At 38.4% G+C, this 16,250-nt stretch overlaps 1 protein-coding gene across 1 annotated transcript; it reads left to right on the top strand.

Annotated features, from left to right (window-relative positions):
* The first annotated feature begins 516 nt into the window (after positions 1 to 516).
* Positions 517 to 4,065, top strand: LOC145222212 (adhesion G-protein coupled receptor G6-like). The gene is made up of 5 exons (XM_080088318.1): positions 517 to 529; positions 601 to 1,307; positions 1,364 to 1,589; positions 1,664 to 2,131; positions 2,230 to 4,065. Exons 1-5 carry the CDS (start codon positions 517 to 519, stop codon positions 2,562 to 2,564), a joined length of 1,749 nt encoding a protein of 582 aa, XP_079944444.1. The 3' UTR covers positions 2,565 to 4,065.
* Positions 4,066 to 16,250: the final 12,185 nt, after the last annotated feature.

The following is a 16,250-nucleotide window of genomic DNA, read 5'->3' as shown; positions in this document are numbered from 1 at the left end:
GCAGCACCAATTTGTAAACAGTTCCAAAGGGAATTTTGTCCTTCCAAATGGGAGTTTTAAAATGTATCAATCTAAACTTAAACGTTATCAAAGGGAACATCTAAAATATAGAGGATTTTTGATCACTTGGATCGCTGGTGCTTTATTATCACTACTTGGCGCATTGGTATTACGCCTGGTGCATCTTTATATTGCATGTTACAACATTATATCGTTTGGTGCACCAATATATCGCTAGGCAAAGGTGCAACCAAGCATTTAGAACTGATGATGACAGGCAAAATCGATATAGTCGATGTAAATGCATTGACTGATACTATTACTTCGAACATATATTCCATTCTGAGTTATTTTTGTCAAAATCTACGAACGTCAAAGACCACAGTATTGCTCAATATAATCACTCTCAGCAACTTTTTTAAAATTACACATATGTTTTTTTTATTTTACCTAGTTTCGCTCTACACATGTTAAGTGATTTGAGTCATGTTTAAGTATCAAAGTACTTTGGTAAGTATGTCTCTGTCCAGTGCGTTTGAATTTGGTTTAAATCATTTCACAACTAAAAATTACAGAAATTTTACATTTGCTTATCTTTAGATTCTTTGGTTGACCAAGTTGCAAATCTTAATCCAGCATCTGCTGACGATTTGGAGGAGATCGAAAGCTTCCTGCAAAGAAAAGTATCGGGAGGAAAGAATATCTCGGCGAATTACGGTAGCTCCCAACTGCACATTGAACTTGTCAAACAGAATCATAGTGAATACAATTCAAACCTTAAGCTTGGATCAACTCACATCGACTTCACGCTACAAACCAATGAGATTAGTCGTCTCGTAACTGCTGTGCTTGTCTTTCGCATTAACACAACAGAAACTGCCCAGACTCAACTAATCGAAGCAAGTTCCCTGGCAACAACGCGATACATAGCTACGGTGAACACACCATACATTGGTATTGTTGGTTGGGATGCCGATCGCCTTTTGGGTTCAAGCCGCAGACGAACCACTACTGATAAACATAACCATTCACTGCCAGGAAATGCAAGCTTCTTCGTCCCTTCAATTTCACCGGAATCTGTTTGTAAGAAGATCGGTGCCGAAAAGAAAATCACAGGAACTCTTATGATCAACCGAATGGAACCGTTATGTCTCTTTTTCGATAAAGTGAAAAGAAACTACTCCGATCGTGGTTGCGTCACAAGTACAGATAACCTAACAGGCAACGTCACTTGCAAGTGTAATCATCTTACCCTTTTCACTGTTCTACTTGCTGTCGAATCCATCAAAATACCAAAGGGCGTCACGGTAAGCAGGTCACTGTAAAATTAAACACAACCAAGTAAGTCACGTTTTTCATTTAGGTCGCATCTTATACGACAAAATCAGCATCCATCATATTTCTTTTTGCCACCATAATAATCCTCTACAAATCGAAACACAACAGAGATCGGGTTCCTGTTCAAATCAATTTGTCACTGGCTCTCCTACTTTTCCATGTTATCAACATATCACATGATCTTGCCGTCTTGAATGAGGTTACTTGTGTGATGCACACAGCAGCCAATCACTATCTGCTGCTGTGTTCAGGTGATTAAAGAAACAAGATGATGTAACAGAACATGAAACGTTATTGCAAGATATCCAACCGTTTTTTTCTTCAGAAATGTGGTTCCTGGTCGAGGGAATTCGTCTCTTCATGGCAACTTCGTTTCCATTTAAGTTTCACAACCAGAATTCATCAAACCGTCTCAAGATATTCAGGCTGATTGGTTGGGTTGTTCCTGCTTTCATAGCGGGTTTGTCTATGGCTGTGGGGTTTCCCCTCGGTATCTACATGAAATCCCAACCATTGTTCAAGCAATGTAACGAATTCATTCCGATTCTCAAGTATGACAGATGCTGGTTGGCACCTGGTACTCCGATCTTCTACACAACGGTGGTCTCTCCTCTTGCTCTCGTCCTTCTCATCAACTTCATGATTGTCCTGAAGACGACACATGTGATGCTAAGAAAGGTGATAAGAAACAGAGGTGAACACCCAGTGACAGACGACGCGTTGAGAGCAGCAAGGTGTTTCATCTGTCTCTTTTTTATGCTGGGTGGAACTTGGGTTTTTGCTTTCTTTACAGGTGATGTTTGTGTGTGTGAACTTTTTCGTTCTTCATTATTTATATCAATGTACCTGCGTTGTTTGTGCTATTTGTTTAACAAAAATTCTTTCTTACAGGCATTGGAAACAATATTTCGAACGAGGTGTTCATGTACATCCACAACTTGGTGAACGGATCGCAGGGAATGTTCGTCTTCCTGTTGTACTGCGTCATGGATGGCGATCTCAGACCGGAATTTTTTTCATGCAAGGGTAAAGCTGATGTCGGAGCTGAGCTGCAGGAGAACGTGGCAAATCCAGAAGGAGGTGAAAGTTCAAACCCGGTAGGAGGTGAAAGTTCAAACCCGGTAGAAGGTGAAAGTTCAATCGAGCTCCAATGTGAAAGTTCAAACGAGAAAAGCTGTCAAATTTTAAGTGAAGAAGAAGGTAAAGACTCAAATTTAGATGTTTAAATACTTGCAGTTAAGTATTTACAGCGTCTGTTTTGCGTTACCTTATCGTCGGCTCTCTGCAAAACTACTTATTTCGCGTGTGGTCAAAGTGGTCTAAAAGTGGATATTACACAAAATGATTTAAAGGAATCAAACACATTTTAGTAAAATGAAGCATATGTGTTTTTGGTTTGTTGCCAGTCTTTCAAGCTAAAATTGTTTTGTGTTTATCCGCTGCCATAGGTTGCACATATAGCAAACCGCGAGGCAGCAGCTTCTTTTTAAATTGTTTCAATGTAGTATGTGTGTTTGAAATCGTTACAAGTTTGTCTTTCAAATTTTGGCTGACATATTTTCTATTTCGTTACTGTTAAATCGTGCTTTTTTTGCTATAATCACACAACAGTTTTTTAAGTTTTAACTTTTTGTGGGTGTGTTCTCTACGTTTTTCCTGTGCTTATGAGTCTATAAACTTCTTTGACCTGGCAACACAATAATTCGCACCATACATAATTGTTCCGGTAGTAATTGTTACAATCCTCTAGCATTCACTTATTCCAATGCATTCGTTTATGTATAATTGTGTGTTATTTGTCCGTTTTATTCACACGTCACCATCTTACATGTTTTCCTCTAATTAAAATGTTAATGGCACCAGTTAACGTCAAAATTCCGAAAGCTGCTAACATGAAACAAATAAAATGATTGTCATTTCGTTGCTCCTACAATGTTGTGTTGTGACAATAGTAATCTTATGTTATTGCAAATTTGTATGTAACGTTAAAATAAATAGTGACGGGTGTTATTAAAATAATCATCAACTAACTTTAATAATATCAATTACTAATTTCTTGTTTGGTTGTTTATTGTGTATTGTATTCGTTTTGAAATTCTTTTTCTTTGTGTAATTTTATATTTGGCTCAGGTAAAGTGTGTCTAAAATAAGTGCATGACAAGGGTATTTTTTTGACATGGTAACTAACTGTGTGACAAACCACTCATAATCACATCGTGTTTGCAACGTTCTGGAATATTCAATGGTTTTATGAATGACAAGCAAATTTGCAATACACAATGTTTGTGCCTTTAACCTAAAGGTAGATTGTCTAACCACTTAAATGACGAAAAGAGGTTAGAATCCACAACTATAAGTAAAATTGCTTTAGGTAATTACATTACTATCTCCTAAATTATTAACACACTTACGCACTTTACATTATTGATGCATTTTTGTCCTTCAAATTACGCTTTTAATCTATAGCAATGCCTTCGTGTTTGTGCATTCATTTCGTTTTGTTATTAAACCAGGTCACAAGAATTCGCACGTCACAAGAAAACATTTTGTCTTCCTTAGGTTTAACATTAAAATCCTGGAATTTGGTATAACATGCATGGTTGTCATTACGTTGCGCCTGCTATTTGTTTCGTTGAAATGTTATATCAATGCTGAGTTGTTTTGTATGCAATATTGCAATAAATGTGTGTGGCGTGTTCTTATTTGATAAACGTATATATGGTAGACTCTGACACAACTGTAATAAACTAATGCACTGCGAGAAACAAATTACAACCCAATATATAGAGTCAAATTACCCATTACCCTCGGGGTGGTAAGAGTTTGTTCGGGTCGACAACCCATTATCCGCGATAGTTTTGCGATTAGTTTGGACTCGAAATTTGTGCCTCGATCAGAATGGAGGACGCCAGGCACGCCATGGACTGTGAACCACCTATGAAACAACAAACTGGCAACTTCGGGTGCATTCTGACTTCGAGAAGCCATACGCGCACGTATTTGGTAAATATATCACAAGCCACTAGAACAAACACGTTGCCATTTATGGACTGTGGCAAAGGACCGAGGACATCTATTTCTACCCGTTGCACATGGCCCATTTCATCTGATGGCACTAAAGGTGCTCGTTTAACACAAAACTTCTTGCTTTGTTCATACACCAAGCAACTCCTAACTAATGTTTCTACGTCAGTGCGCCACCCCGACCAATAATGCCTTTCCATAACTTTAGACTCAGTTTTTGCAATCCCCAAATGTCCTCTCCCATGTGGGCAGTTGTGTAATGCGGTGATCACATCATGGCGCATAGATTGGGGAGTAAGTAAAGGGGTAATGTCAACTCCTGGTTGATTAGGGTTATCACTTCGATAATAAACAACCCCTTCACTAAATGCAAGTTTACCAAACTGGCCCCAAAGGTACCGTGTCATCGAGGAAAGTCGTTTAATCCCGCGACAAGGCAGCCGCTTTCCTGCGTCTAGCCACTCAAACACTGCAGCAATTTCAGGATCTGCCTGTTGGGCTTCCGCTATAGTTTGTACCGGCCAACCCACTGTTTTCCGAAAATCGAAAACATTAGCAGTACCTGCGTATCCAGTGACTTTGTTATAGTCGAAGTTAATTGAAAAAGGCGTGAGGTCGCCTTCGTCAGCACACTTCACACGGCTTAAGGCATCAGCGTTGGCATGTTGTTTTCCTAAGCGATGTACAAGTTCGAAGTCGTACTCCGCCAGTTTCTCTGTCCATCTGGCACACTGTCCATAAAGTTCACGCGACTTCCATAGCCAGCGGAGGGATGAATGATCTGTTCGAAGCAAGAATCTACGTCCTAATAGGTAGCAACGATACAGTTTAAACGCATAAACTACCGGCAGCAGTTCCTTGCGTGTCGTGGAATAATTGCGTTCAGCTTTAGATAGCGCCCTGCTTACATATGCGATTGCACACTCTTTATCATCAACAATTTGGGCAAGAACGTACCCTACCACCGTATCTGGTGGGTCTGTATCAAGGACGAAGCTTCTATAAAAATCCGGGTGCTGCAGGATAGGAGCAGTCGTCAGTCGGTTCCTCAACTCCACAAAGGCGTCCTGTTCTTTATCAGTCCATTGGAACTTTACACCCTTTTCCTTTGACCTGTGAAGTAGTGCGGCAATCTGAAAATAACGTTCAAAAAATCGTCAGTAGTTTGACGCCAACGCTACAAACTGTCGTATGTTACGTACGTTCTTCGGAGTGGGACACGAGCGAACTGATTCGACCTTACTAGCTTCACACGCTATTCCCTCTTCCGACACGATGTGCCCCAAAAAACTAACCATTTTTCGTAGTAGCGATCATTTTGAAGGTTTTAAAGTTAGGCCAGATTTTATAAGGCAGCCTAGCACCGTTTCAAGCCGTGTCAGGTGTTCATCAAATGTACATGAGTACACAACAACATCGTTCAAGTAGGCCAAAGCTCCTTTCCACTCGACGCCAACTAAAACAATGCGCATAAGGCGCTGGAAGCTAGCCGCAGATTTTCATAATTCCAATAAAAGCGGACTAAAATAGTAATAAAAGCGGACTAAAATACGCACGGTGCACGACACCACAAATGGGCTAACGTTACACTTACAAATACGATAAGAAAAACAGACAAATCGGTACTACAATTTCTCCAAGTAAAAAAACACGTTCTTCTAAGGCCGACCAACCAAGTCTACCGAACTACAGTTGCCCCGCCCTCACGTTAAGGAGCCACACTCGGGGAAAATACGAGCTACAATAGGAATGCCGAATCAGCGCGGCGGGTTGCGTTCGAAATGCAAATAATACAAGACTATTATAGAAAACTATTAAATTCAAAGTAGGTTGGGAAGCTTACGTAACAACGAAAACAAAGGTAAAAAACATACAGTGACAGAGTGGAAGTAACAAACAAAATTACTGCTGACATAGTGAATAAATAAATAAAGGTGAAATTATTAGCAACAAACAAAGGCAGTAAACAACTGTGCAATCAACCGAAAAAGGATGAAACGAACAACATAAGTGACAAAACAACAAACAAAACGAGTGACAAAACAGTGCAATAAATAAAGTAGTGATATCACTCGCAACACAGGTATGTGGTAAAGTGTAACAGGTCGAATATACATACTGTCGATATAGATTGTTGGTCCAGGTAAAGTCACACGCCACTGTTTATACAGTTGTTATGTGTTTTTTAAAACAAAGTAGAAACACTATCTCGAATACAACTCTTAAAAGTTTATTTTACTGGTAATAATTCATAACATGAGCAATCACATTTACACACTTTTGTTGTGCTCTAACATGGAGTTTTGGTCTTCCAATCAATTTTCGGTTAACGCTAATTGCACAAACAGCTGTCAAAAACTTCAATCATTTAAGTACGTTAATTGATGAAGGCAGTAACAAAAAACAAAGTAGTAGAGAAAAGATTAAATTAAATTGACAACTGGGTGTTTTCCCCAACTGCGTTAACCAGTCACGCGTAACCGAACAGCACAATACGTCACGTGCCTTTTTCTATTTGCAACGTGTTTTGTCTCGCCCTTTCTGTCTTGTGTTCATTCGATACTTGAACTCGCGCAAATAAACAGCGCTGCAGTGGTGACCCCGACGTTTCATAGACACTTAAAAAGTGCTCTCATGGCCTGTATGAGCAGTTCGAATTGGATTGATGAGTTACCGTGGATACTTCTAGGAATTAGAACCATACCTAAAGAAGATTTATAAGCATCGTCCGCTCAGCTTGTATATGGTGCGCCGATACGGATATGGGGAGACATCGTTGCACTGAAGATTCCTTCGTCGGATTTAGCAACACTTCTCCCTACTCTAGAAGACACCATTTTAAAGCAGGCTCCGATCCGCATGTCCCGCCATGATCTTAAAAAGTCAGCTATTCCAGCTAATTTGTCAACAACAAAGTTTGTGTTTATCAGGAAAGATTCCCATCGACCGCCATTAACGCCGCCATATGAGGGTCCCTACAAAGTCATTGAGACCGGCGCGAAGTCTTTCATAGTGGATTTGGGTGGGCGACCACAAACCGTTTCGGTTGACAGACTCAAACCAGCACAGGTCGATTTAACTATGCCTGTTCAGGTTGCACAACCTCCAAGAAGAGGACGGCCCCCGAAGAAAAACGCATGCAATGCCTTCGCGAGAATGCGACCAGACGTCAACCATTGCAATCATTATTGTCGCGCATTGTACGATTCTGGAGGGGGGCTGTGTGGCGACAACTGGGTGTTTTCCCCAACTGCGTTAACCAGTCACGCGTAACCGAACCGCACAATACGTCACGTGCCTTTTTCTATTTGCAACGTGTTTTGTCTCGCCCTTTCTGTCTTGTGTTCATTCGATATTTGAACTCGCGCAAACAAACAGCGCTACAATGTTATTATTTCATATGTAGGGATTGGATTTGTGGGTTCGAAGTTTTTGTATTCGTGTTCGTCTTTTCCGGTTAGTTTCCGGAACCTCACCAGACACTGTTACAATGATTTTCGATACATCGATATCAACATGACGTGTTATGTTAACAAATGTAAGTTTCTTTTTTATGTCAGACTTATTCCCTTTGCGTAAGTCGAGCCTATTGTCATGGGTTATTTGTTTACTTCTTGCAAAATCACATCTGCTATTTATAAGTTTTAATTCACCTTTGGCTAAGAATATATAGAATCACAATACTCAAAAAGCACAAAGTTGCTATTAAAAATTTACAACACGTTCACATGTTTTAAAGTTTACTCTTTTTAAAAATTACTATTTTATTAAGTATTAGGATATTAGTTTTCTACGATTTTCTTTTGTTTTATTACCTTTCTTGGTCCTACCTCATCGAACCCTTGATATCAAACACCTAATTGCCAAACGTAATACTTATACCCAACTGTAAAATTGATCCTAGATATTTTCTCTTTCATTAATCCTTTTTTACATTGACCAGCATTTGATGGAAATTATTATTATTTCTAGCTCAACCTCTCACACCTAAGTGCTGGAAGCAAATGGGTTACAGAAGATGCACGGGTAAAACAAATGGCAAAACCTAAAATGTACAAACCGTTTGAACTCACTTAACTTGTATTTTCAGTTTGTGGAGGTCATTCAATAAATATCACTTGCCCTTCAGGAAAATTATACAAGTAATATCGGCTTCTTATGAACGAATCCAATCATCATCACAGTAAGTTAGTTTGCTATCAATGATCTTTAAAATGCTTAAGGAGTAGATTTTACTTTAGTATAGTTGGACGTTTAATTTTCACTCCTTTAGGTAAATTAATTTGACGCATAACTTTCACTCCTGACTGAAAAGACAAAATTATTTTTTTAATTTGTTGCAGGTTATGCAAATCAAAAAAAGAAATCAACGGCACTAGACCTGTTGGAGTCACCAACAAATTCAACAGCATGAAAATCATTAGTTTGTGTCAAGACAAACCTCATTGCTTTGGTCGCTTCGATGGGGAACTCGGAAAATCGTGTCCTGGTGTAAATAAATACATTGACATCAACTTCACTTGCTCTGTTCCAAAACGTAAGTTTTCTGTAAATTTTTGCAAACATAACTTACAAGCCAATATAATTTAATCTGTTCCAAGAAGAAAAATTGTTTTGTTTAATCATTTTACAAAATTTTACGAACCAAGAATCGCAACATCGTCGTTTTGCAGATAAATCATATGTACTTCAATTACTGAATCTCAAACCGAATGGAGGAGCAGAATTTCAAAATATAGAAACCAATATTGAGAGTGTTTTTCGAAATCATCCACTAACAAACGGGACAATCTACGAGTATGGAGACGCACATTTGCATATCGTGGTTATCAATCTTCATCAGAGGTTGTACAATTCATCCCTTAAGCTGGGATCGTCTCACATCAATTTTACACTGGAAACAAGCAGCGTTTCACGAATGGTTGCTTCTGTCTTAGTGCACACGTTAGATAAAGCGAATATAATTGAACAAACTCAATCAGCTAATCCGGGTTCCCTTGTGACAATACAATACCTTGCCCCTGAAATCACAACCTTGATTGTTATTATTGGTTGGGATGCCCAGAGCTTCCTTCCGAATTACACTTCCAGAATGAACCAACTTCAAGGCAAAACCAGCTTCGTTGTACCACTGAGTTCAACAGAATCGCAATGCAAGCAGATAGAAAAGGAAACGACTAACATAAATAAGAATGCGATCAGAAAATTTCAGCCAATTTGTCTATTTCTGGATGAAGTTACAAAAAAGTACTCAGATATTGGTTGTGTTACAAATGCTGCCGACTTATCGAAGGTTGTCACTTGCAAGTGTAACCAACTCAGCATTTTCACAGTCCTCCTAGCTGTAGAAACCCTCGAAATACCGGAAGGGGTTAAGGTAGAAATAAGTCGTGGCGATTAGCTGAAACATTTATTGTTGTAAATAATCTCTTATCATATTCTCAGGTCACATCCTACTTCACACAATCAATTTCCATCGTCTTCATGTTGGTTACAATAGCAACCCTGTTCAAATACAAACAAGATGACATACCTCGGGTTCAAATCCACTTATCATTTGCTCTTCTGTTCCTTCATGTCATCAACATGACGCACGATCTTGCGGTCATGCATGAGATCCCATGTGTGATATTCACTATTGTCATTCATTACTTCCTACTTTGTGTTGGTAAGCTTACACAAAGTGCATTTTATTTCCTTTTACTAAACATTTATGATGTTTTCAGGAATGTGGTTTCTATTTGAAGGAATGCGCCTCCTGATGGCAACTTCCTTTCCATATACTTTTGAAGCCCAAGATCCGAAAAGACGTCTTGAAATCTTTAAGGTTATCGGTTGGATCGTTCCCGCTTTTATAGTGGTCATAGCTGTGACCTTCGGATTTTCACATGGCATCTACATGAAGGCCCAACCATTGTACGAAAATTGCCACAACTATCGAAACCAATCTTCGCCGATTCCCAAGTACGACAGATGCTGGTTGGCTCCGAATACTGCGATCTTCCATGCGACAGTTGTCTTCCCTTTTGCTCTCGTCCTCTTCATAGACTTTATGATCATCATAAAAACGACCAACGTGTTGATCAATATGAAAGGGCTGCAGAACAGAGGTGAAGATCGTAGTGGGGAAAATGGAATCAGAGCAGCAAAGTCAATCCTTCTCATGTTGGTGATGTTTGGGGGAACGTGGAGCGTTGCTTTCTTTACAAGTATGTCACATAAAGATATTTTTAAAATCACCCAGGTCCCAGGGTTACTAGTTATAACCACGTTTTGCTTTTTTCTTCAGGTTTGGGAAATGATTTGTCAAACAAGGTACTTATGTACATCAACAGCTTGATAAATGGTTCTCAAGGATTGGTCGTATTTCTGCTTTATTGCATTGTGAATCCTTTTTGTACATAAGTTTAATATACGCTTTTATTGACTCTATATCGGTTTCACCCGGTTTCTATCGCTACTGTAAAACTGCGCAGTTTTTCTGGGAAAATTCATTTAACTTTGTTTACTTCTCCTTTGTATGCCCGATAACGGATGTTGTTCCATCTGGACCATTCTACGGTCAACACATTTTGCTGTTGTGATAACTTTACATGACACACTAATGGACCTGTAAAAATATTTGATATGTGTTCAATAAACCTCAGGGTAAACAAACGCAGCGCTTTCTGATGCTTTATAAACAGTTGTTTTATTTATTTCTGATTTGTTCTGTGCGACTTAGTATGTGAACATACATGGTTTCGATGCATAACTCGTATGTGTATTCTCATTAGGATATTACTTGCACATCTAAGCAAAGTTTCGTGTTGTTAGGGTTATTCTATTTTAAAGTTTGTAACATATTTGGACACAATATGAAGAGAGTATTCTCCAAGTATATATTAGCGTCAATGTTTCTCCTGGTTTTATATTGCAATGACGGTAAGATTGAAATTTATCGGAATATCCAAAACAGCATTGTGTAGCTGTAAACTTGGCAATTCTTGTTGATTGACGCTTAACCAAGTTAATATGTATTAGTTACTGTAAGTATGGAACAAAATTACTTCTTTTGTTGCGATAAGCAGCAGTAAGCGCGAAGGCGGATTCGTCATTGTGTGTCGAAACTTTGGTTTAGTGATGGACAACAGTTTTTGTTTTAGTTTACTTCAATTTGTTTTTTTTTTCAAGGTCAGTTAAATGCCACCCAACACTTATCCGATTGTCAGCGATACAAAACCTAAGCTTACAAGCAATGCATAGATAAGTGCCGTTTTAAAGACATAAGTTAGAACTAAAATTACTTCGCATGCCAGAGATTGCTTTTTTAGTTCGTAGGGGAAGTGGAATTGACATAAAATGCGCCAACAACAATCTACTTCGATTTAAATCTGTTCTTTTCATATCAGCATCAAACTCTTCAAAGTAAGTGAGATTTGTTTACATGAGTTATGATTCAATGATTTTATTCCTATCAGTAATCAACACATAGTAACTTAAGAGATGTTTGTATTTATCAATAGGGTCTGTATGTTAACCGGTTTTTGCACGACAATCTGCAATATATCTCAAGCTGAAAATACAATAAAAAGTCAATGTGAGAACAACCTCAGTGTTTCCTACAATTTCAGAATTTGATTAGTCACTGCAACCAAATCAAATACGTCCAAATGAACTTTTCGTGCTATCTTGCAAATGTAAGTCTTTGTTGGTTATAATGTTTTATGATTATTTAAACTTACTATATAAACTGGCTTCATTTGTCGGTTGTCATTGCACCAGTTGCCAAATATTTATTGCAATGTTTAGTGCCACCCGGTTTGACAAAGTTGAATCTGACCAATAACGAAGAATTAGAAAACATCGAAAACCGAATCATGGACTTTTCCCGAAATCATTTCGATTCAAACGGATTCACGTACAGTCGTGGAAATACTCAGCTACATATCATAGTGACCAACATTGATAATGATACGTTCAACTCAAACCTTGAACTGGGATCATCTCACATCAACTTTACACTGGAAACAAGTAACGTTTTACGTCTCGTTGCTGCTGTTTTAGTTGACAAGATAGATGTTGCGGAGATAATTGAACAAACTCGTCCAGCAAATTTAGACTCCCTCGTGACCACCCGGTACCTGGTCATGGAAAACACAAACCTTATCGTTGTTGTTGCATGGGATGCTGATGAGCTTATAGAATCGTCTAATCAAGCTACAGAAAATAAGCAATTACCCGGGCACGTAAGCTTTGTCATGCCTCAGACCTTTACAGAATCCAGTTGTCAAAAAATTGACGACCAAAATAAAAGCACAGGCAAACTCATGAACAGAAAATTCAACCAAAGTGTTTATTTTACGATGAAGTTGCAAGAAAATTCTCTGACGGATGACGTAACGGGTCATGTCACTTGCAAGTGCAACCATCTTAGTATTTTTACCGTACTTTTGGCTGTGGAATCAATCGTGATACCAACCGGCGTTGAGGTTAGTCGTATATTTACTTTGTGTTGAAATCGCATTGTAACTCTGCAATTTAAATGCAAGAAACTTTAATTTAAAGCAAATGCTACTTTTTAGCAATACTCTCATGACAAATTTACCAATTTAGGTTATTAAGTATATTTTATTTAGTTCACGAGCTACATGACGGAGTCAGCATCCATCGTAGCATTGATAGCAACAATAGCAATCCTCAATCGATTCAAAAGCAATGGAGACAGAATTCCTGTACAGATAAACTTGTCGATTTCTCTTCTGCTTCTCCAAGCTGTCAACATTCTACATGATCTGTTCGTTACGCACAAGCTCCTATGTATGATTATTACAGTGATCAACCATTACTGTTTGCTAGCATTAGGTAAGATAGTGCTCAATCATATAGAAAGTGGCTCCTACCTTGTTGTGTTTTAGGAATGTGGCTTTTTGTGGAAGGAATTCGTCTTCTAATGGCCACATCATTCTTGTACACATTTCGAGCACAAAATCCTTCAAAACGACTGAAAATATTCCTGGTCATCGGTTGGATTGTCTTAGTTTTAATCGCGGCTGTAGCTAGTAGCATTGGGTTTCCACTTAACATTTACATGAAACCTAAAATATCACACGAAAAATGTAACAACACTCCCGGGTATGACAGATGCTGGTTGGCTCCTGGTACTCCGGTCTTCTACTCCACGGTCATCGCTCCTCTTGCTCTCGTCCTCTTCATCAACTTACTCATCATACTGAAGACGACTTGTGTGATTTTCAATTCAAGGAAGATGCGAAACAGAGGAGAAGATCCTGGAACAAAGGAAACACTGAGAGCAGCAAAATCGTTTTTCCTTATTTTTCTGATGCTCGGTGGAACTTGGATTTTGGCATTTTTCACAGGTGGGGCAAATGGTTTAAAAAATCCAAAAATTACCCTATTTATTGTGCGTTTTTGTGTGAAGGATTCGGAAACAAGATTTCGAGTGCGGCCACCATGTACATCCACACTTTGGTGAACGGATCGCAGGGAGTCGTCGTTTTCGTGCTCTACTGCGTCATGAATGACGAAATCAGAGTGAAAATCTTTCCTTTCTTGAGTAAAACAACTGACGCTGCTTCCTCACACTGGCATAACACAAGAAGCACTGGGCTGGGATCAAATGTTATTGTTGCAAACAGACAACAACACGAAACTTCTTCAATTAGATAACTGATTTCGTTAGTAGTGAATTTGAACAACGCATCAACATTCACCTTATAAATACAATTAAAATATATTGATATTTTCCATAGCGCAACGATTTTATTTGTGTAATGTTACATGTGAATAAATGTGGATTTAAAATATATTGCAAATTGATGATTGTATAAAGCGCTGTAAATATTTTTGAATAAAAAAGACTCTGCAGTTTAGGAAAAACGATAATCCAAATATCACGATGGATCTAAAGTTTCAAAAACTCCCAATGCAAAAAGTTTTCTTAGTTTTCGAAAAAATCGTTTTGACAACACAAAGCTGATACCAAATAGTTAAAACCTAGTTAAGGTTAGAAATATTACGGCGAACAGCAAATGACCACAACAAGCATTGAATTTTAAACTTAAGCATATGTGTGTTGAAAACCCGCTGTCTTGCTGCAAACTGTTTCCAATCAACGTTGTCCCACTTTAAGGTAAACAAATATATCCGATAGCTGCCAACCGGATTATCTTATCATCATAATACAGCGAGCGTGCAAAAGAGGATTTCTTTAGCTCATGAGTCTCAAAATGTATCCCATTCAGTGTTTAATTTATGTACCAGATAAACAGAGTGCATTTAATCCAGGCCAATTAATGCATAAAACCTAACAATCCAGGCTAATTAATGCATAAAACCTAACAATCCAGGCTAATTAATGCAATAAACCTAGATGTGCAATCTGTTCGCAACCGATGTACATTTAACAGAGAAAATGGCAACCAAGGCCAAAAAGTTATTACCGAATTGCAAATATTCATGATGTAAGTTTTGATGCATCTTGTTGTCAGTTATAGCTCAGTTGAACAGAAATTAAGCTGATTCTGGAATAAGGTTGAATAGGGAATACTGCTTCCTTAATTGCATTGTACGTCGAACTGAACGACTTCCGTTGGGACAGCTTGTTGAAAGTGTTCTTGGCACTGCGTCGCTTCTATGCGTCGGTTGTGATAATTAACTAACTACGTGATCAATAATTGCTGTGTAGTTGCAAAAACATGAACGAACAATTAATCCGTAAATATGTTAAGTCTGTTGTATCATAACATCATAACTTAATTCTTATTGTTACCAGGTTGCATAAACTGCAAGGTACAAGTATGTACATTGATTTTGAAAATTAACAATATATTGGACACAAGACAATTTACAATACTGCTTATCGTTGTCGGTTTGATTTATTGCGTTCCGTCTCATCTAAGGTATACATCTGCAGGATTTAACAGTCAATGAAAATGTGTAAGTTTGTTCAAATGGCGATTTAGACCAGGTATTCGGCAAGATATTTGCGACCGAACGTCACTAACCACGTGACACACTTTCCACGCTTGACGTCACGTGATTATCGAGGGAGTTTCGCTTCACTGCGCATCAATGTGCGGTATCAGCTACTGCCGAAAATTTCACGCCTTGATTTCAAAGGTTTGTGCTACATGGTTGCGCCAGTGTACATTTGCCACGAAAAAGAGAATTGTGAGCAGTATGTCACAAAGTTTGATTATTCTTGGTCGTGGTTGCACTATAATCACAAGCATAAACACCCTGTGTGATATTTAAGCAATACAAGAAGCAATATAATCTGGCGCTTTAGGGGCAGTATAACGTGTCCGCCATAGCAATGTAATCTGACAACAAATTTATAAAGACAGTGAAACAACTCAGTTTAGGAGATATTGAATTGAGGTTTCTCACAGTTGTAAGTTCTTCAACAAGAAAGAAAACAGCAAAAATGTCGAGTACAGGTTAAACAATAAATGTAATCATAAAGTTGTATAAATGGCAATAACATGGTAAAAACGATATTTGCCGCGGTGACCTGTTTGTCTTAATCGATAATGGAACGTAATAACACAAACTACGTTTACGAGATAAACAAATATTTGCTCAACGACATCACAACGGTTCAACAAATCTCTGACAAACTGTTGTTTGCTTACTACGCGATGCACTCCCTGCTTACTCAAAGGTGAGCATATGGCTGGTAAAGAGACAACTTTAGCAGTTGACGATTGGTAGTGGCTGCAGGTTAAAAAAAACGATTTTATTTCAGTTTCTGTTTCTGTGTGATCTGGCAAAGGTTAGATTTTAAAAAGGCGTTTCTTAAGTAACACATGTGTACTGACCCTTAGGTAGACAATTGGAACAGTGCAATAATAGCTTTAGGACAGGTGCAGTAATTTGAAAACTGA

This window comes from Phallusia mammillata, chromosome 1 (genome assembly GCF_965637545.1).
Source record: "Phallusia mammillata chromosome 1, kaPhaMamm4.hap1.1, whole genome shotgun sequence".
In the NCBI taxonomy this organism is placed as follows: Eukaryota; Metazoa; Chordata; class Ascidiacea; order Phlebobranchia; family Ascidiidae; genus Phallusia; species Phallusia mammillata.
This window is presented reverse-complemented; position numbering and strand designations above follow the sequence as displayed.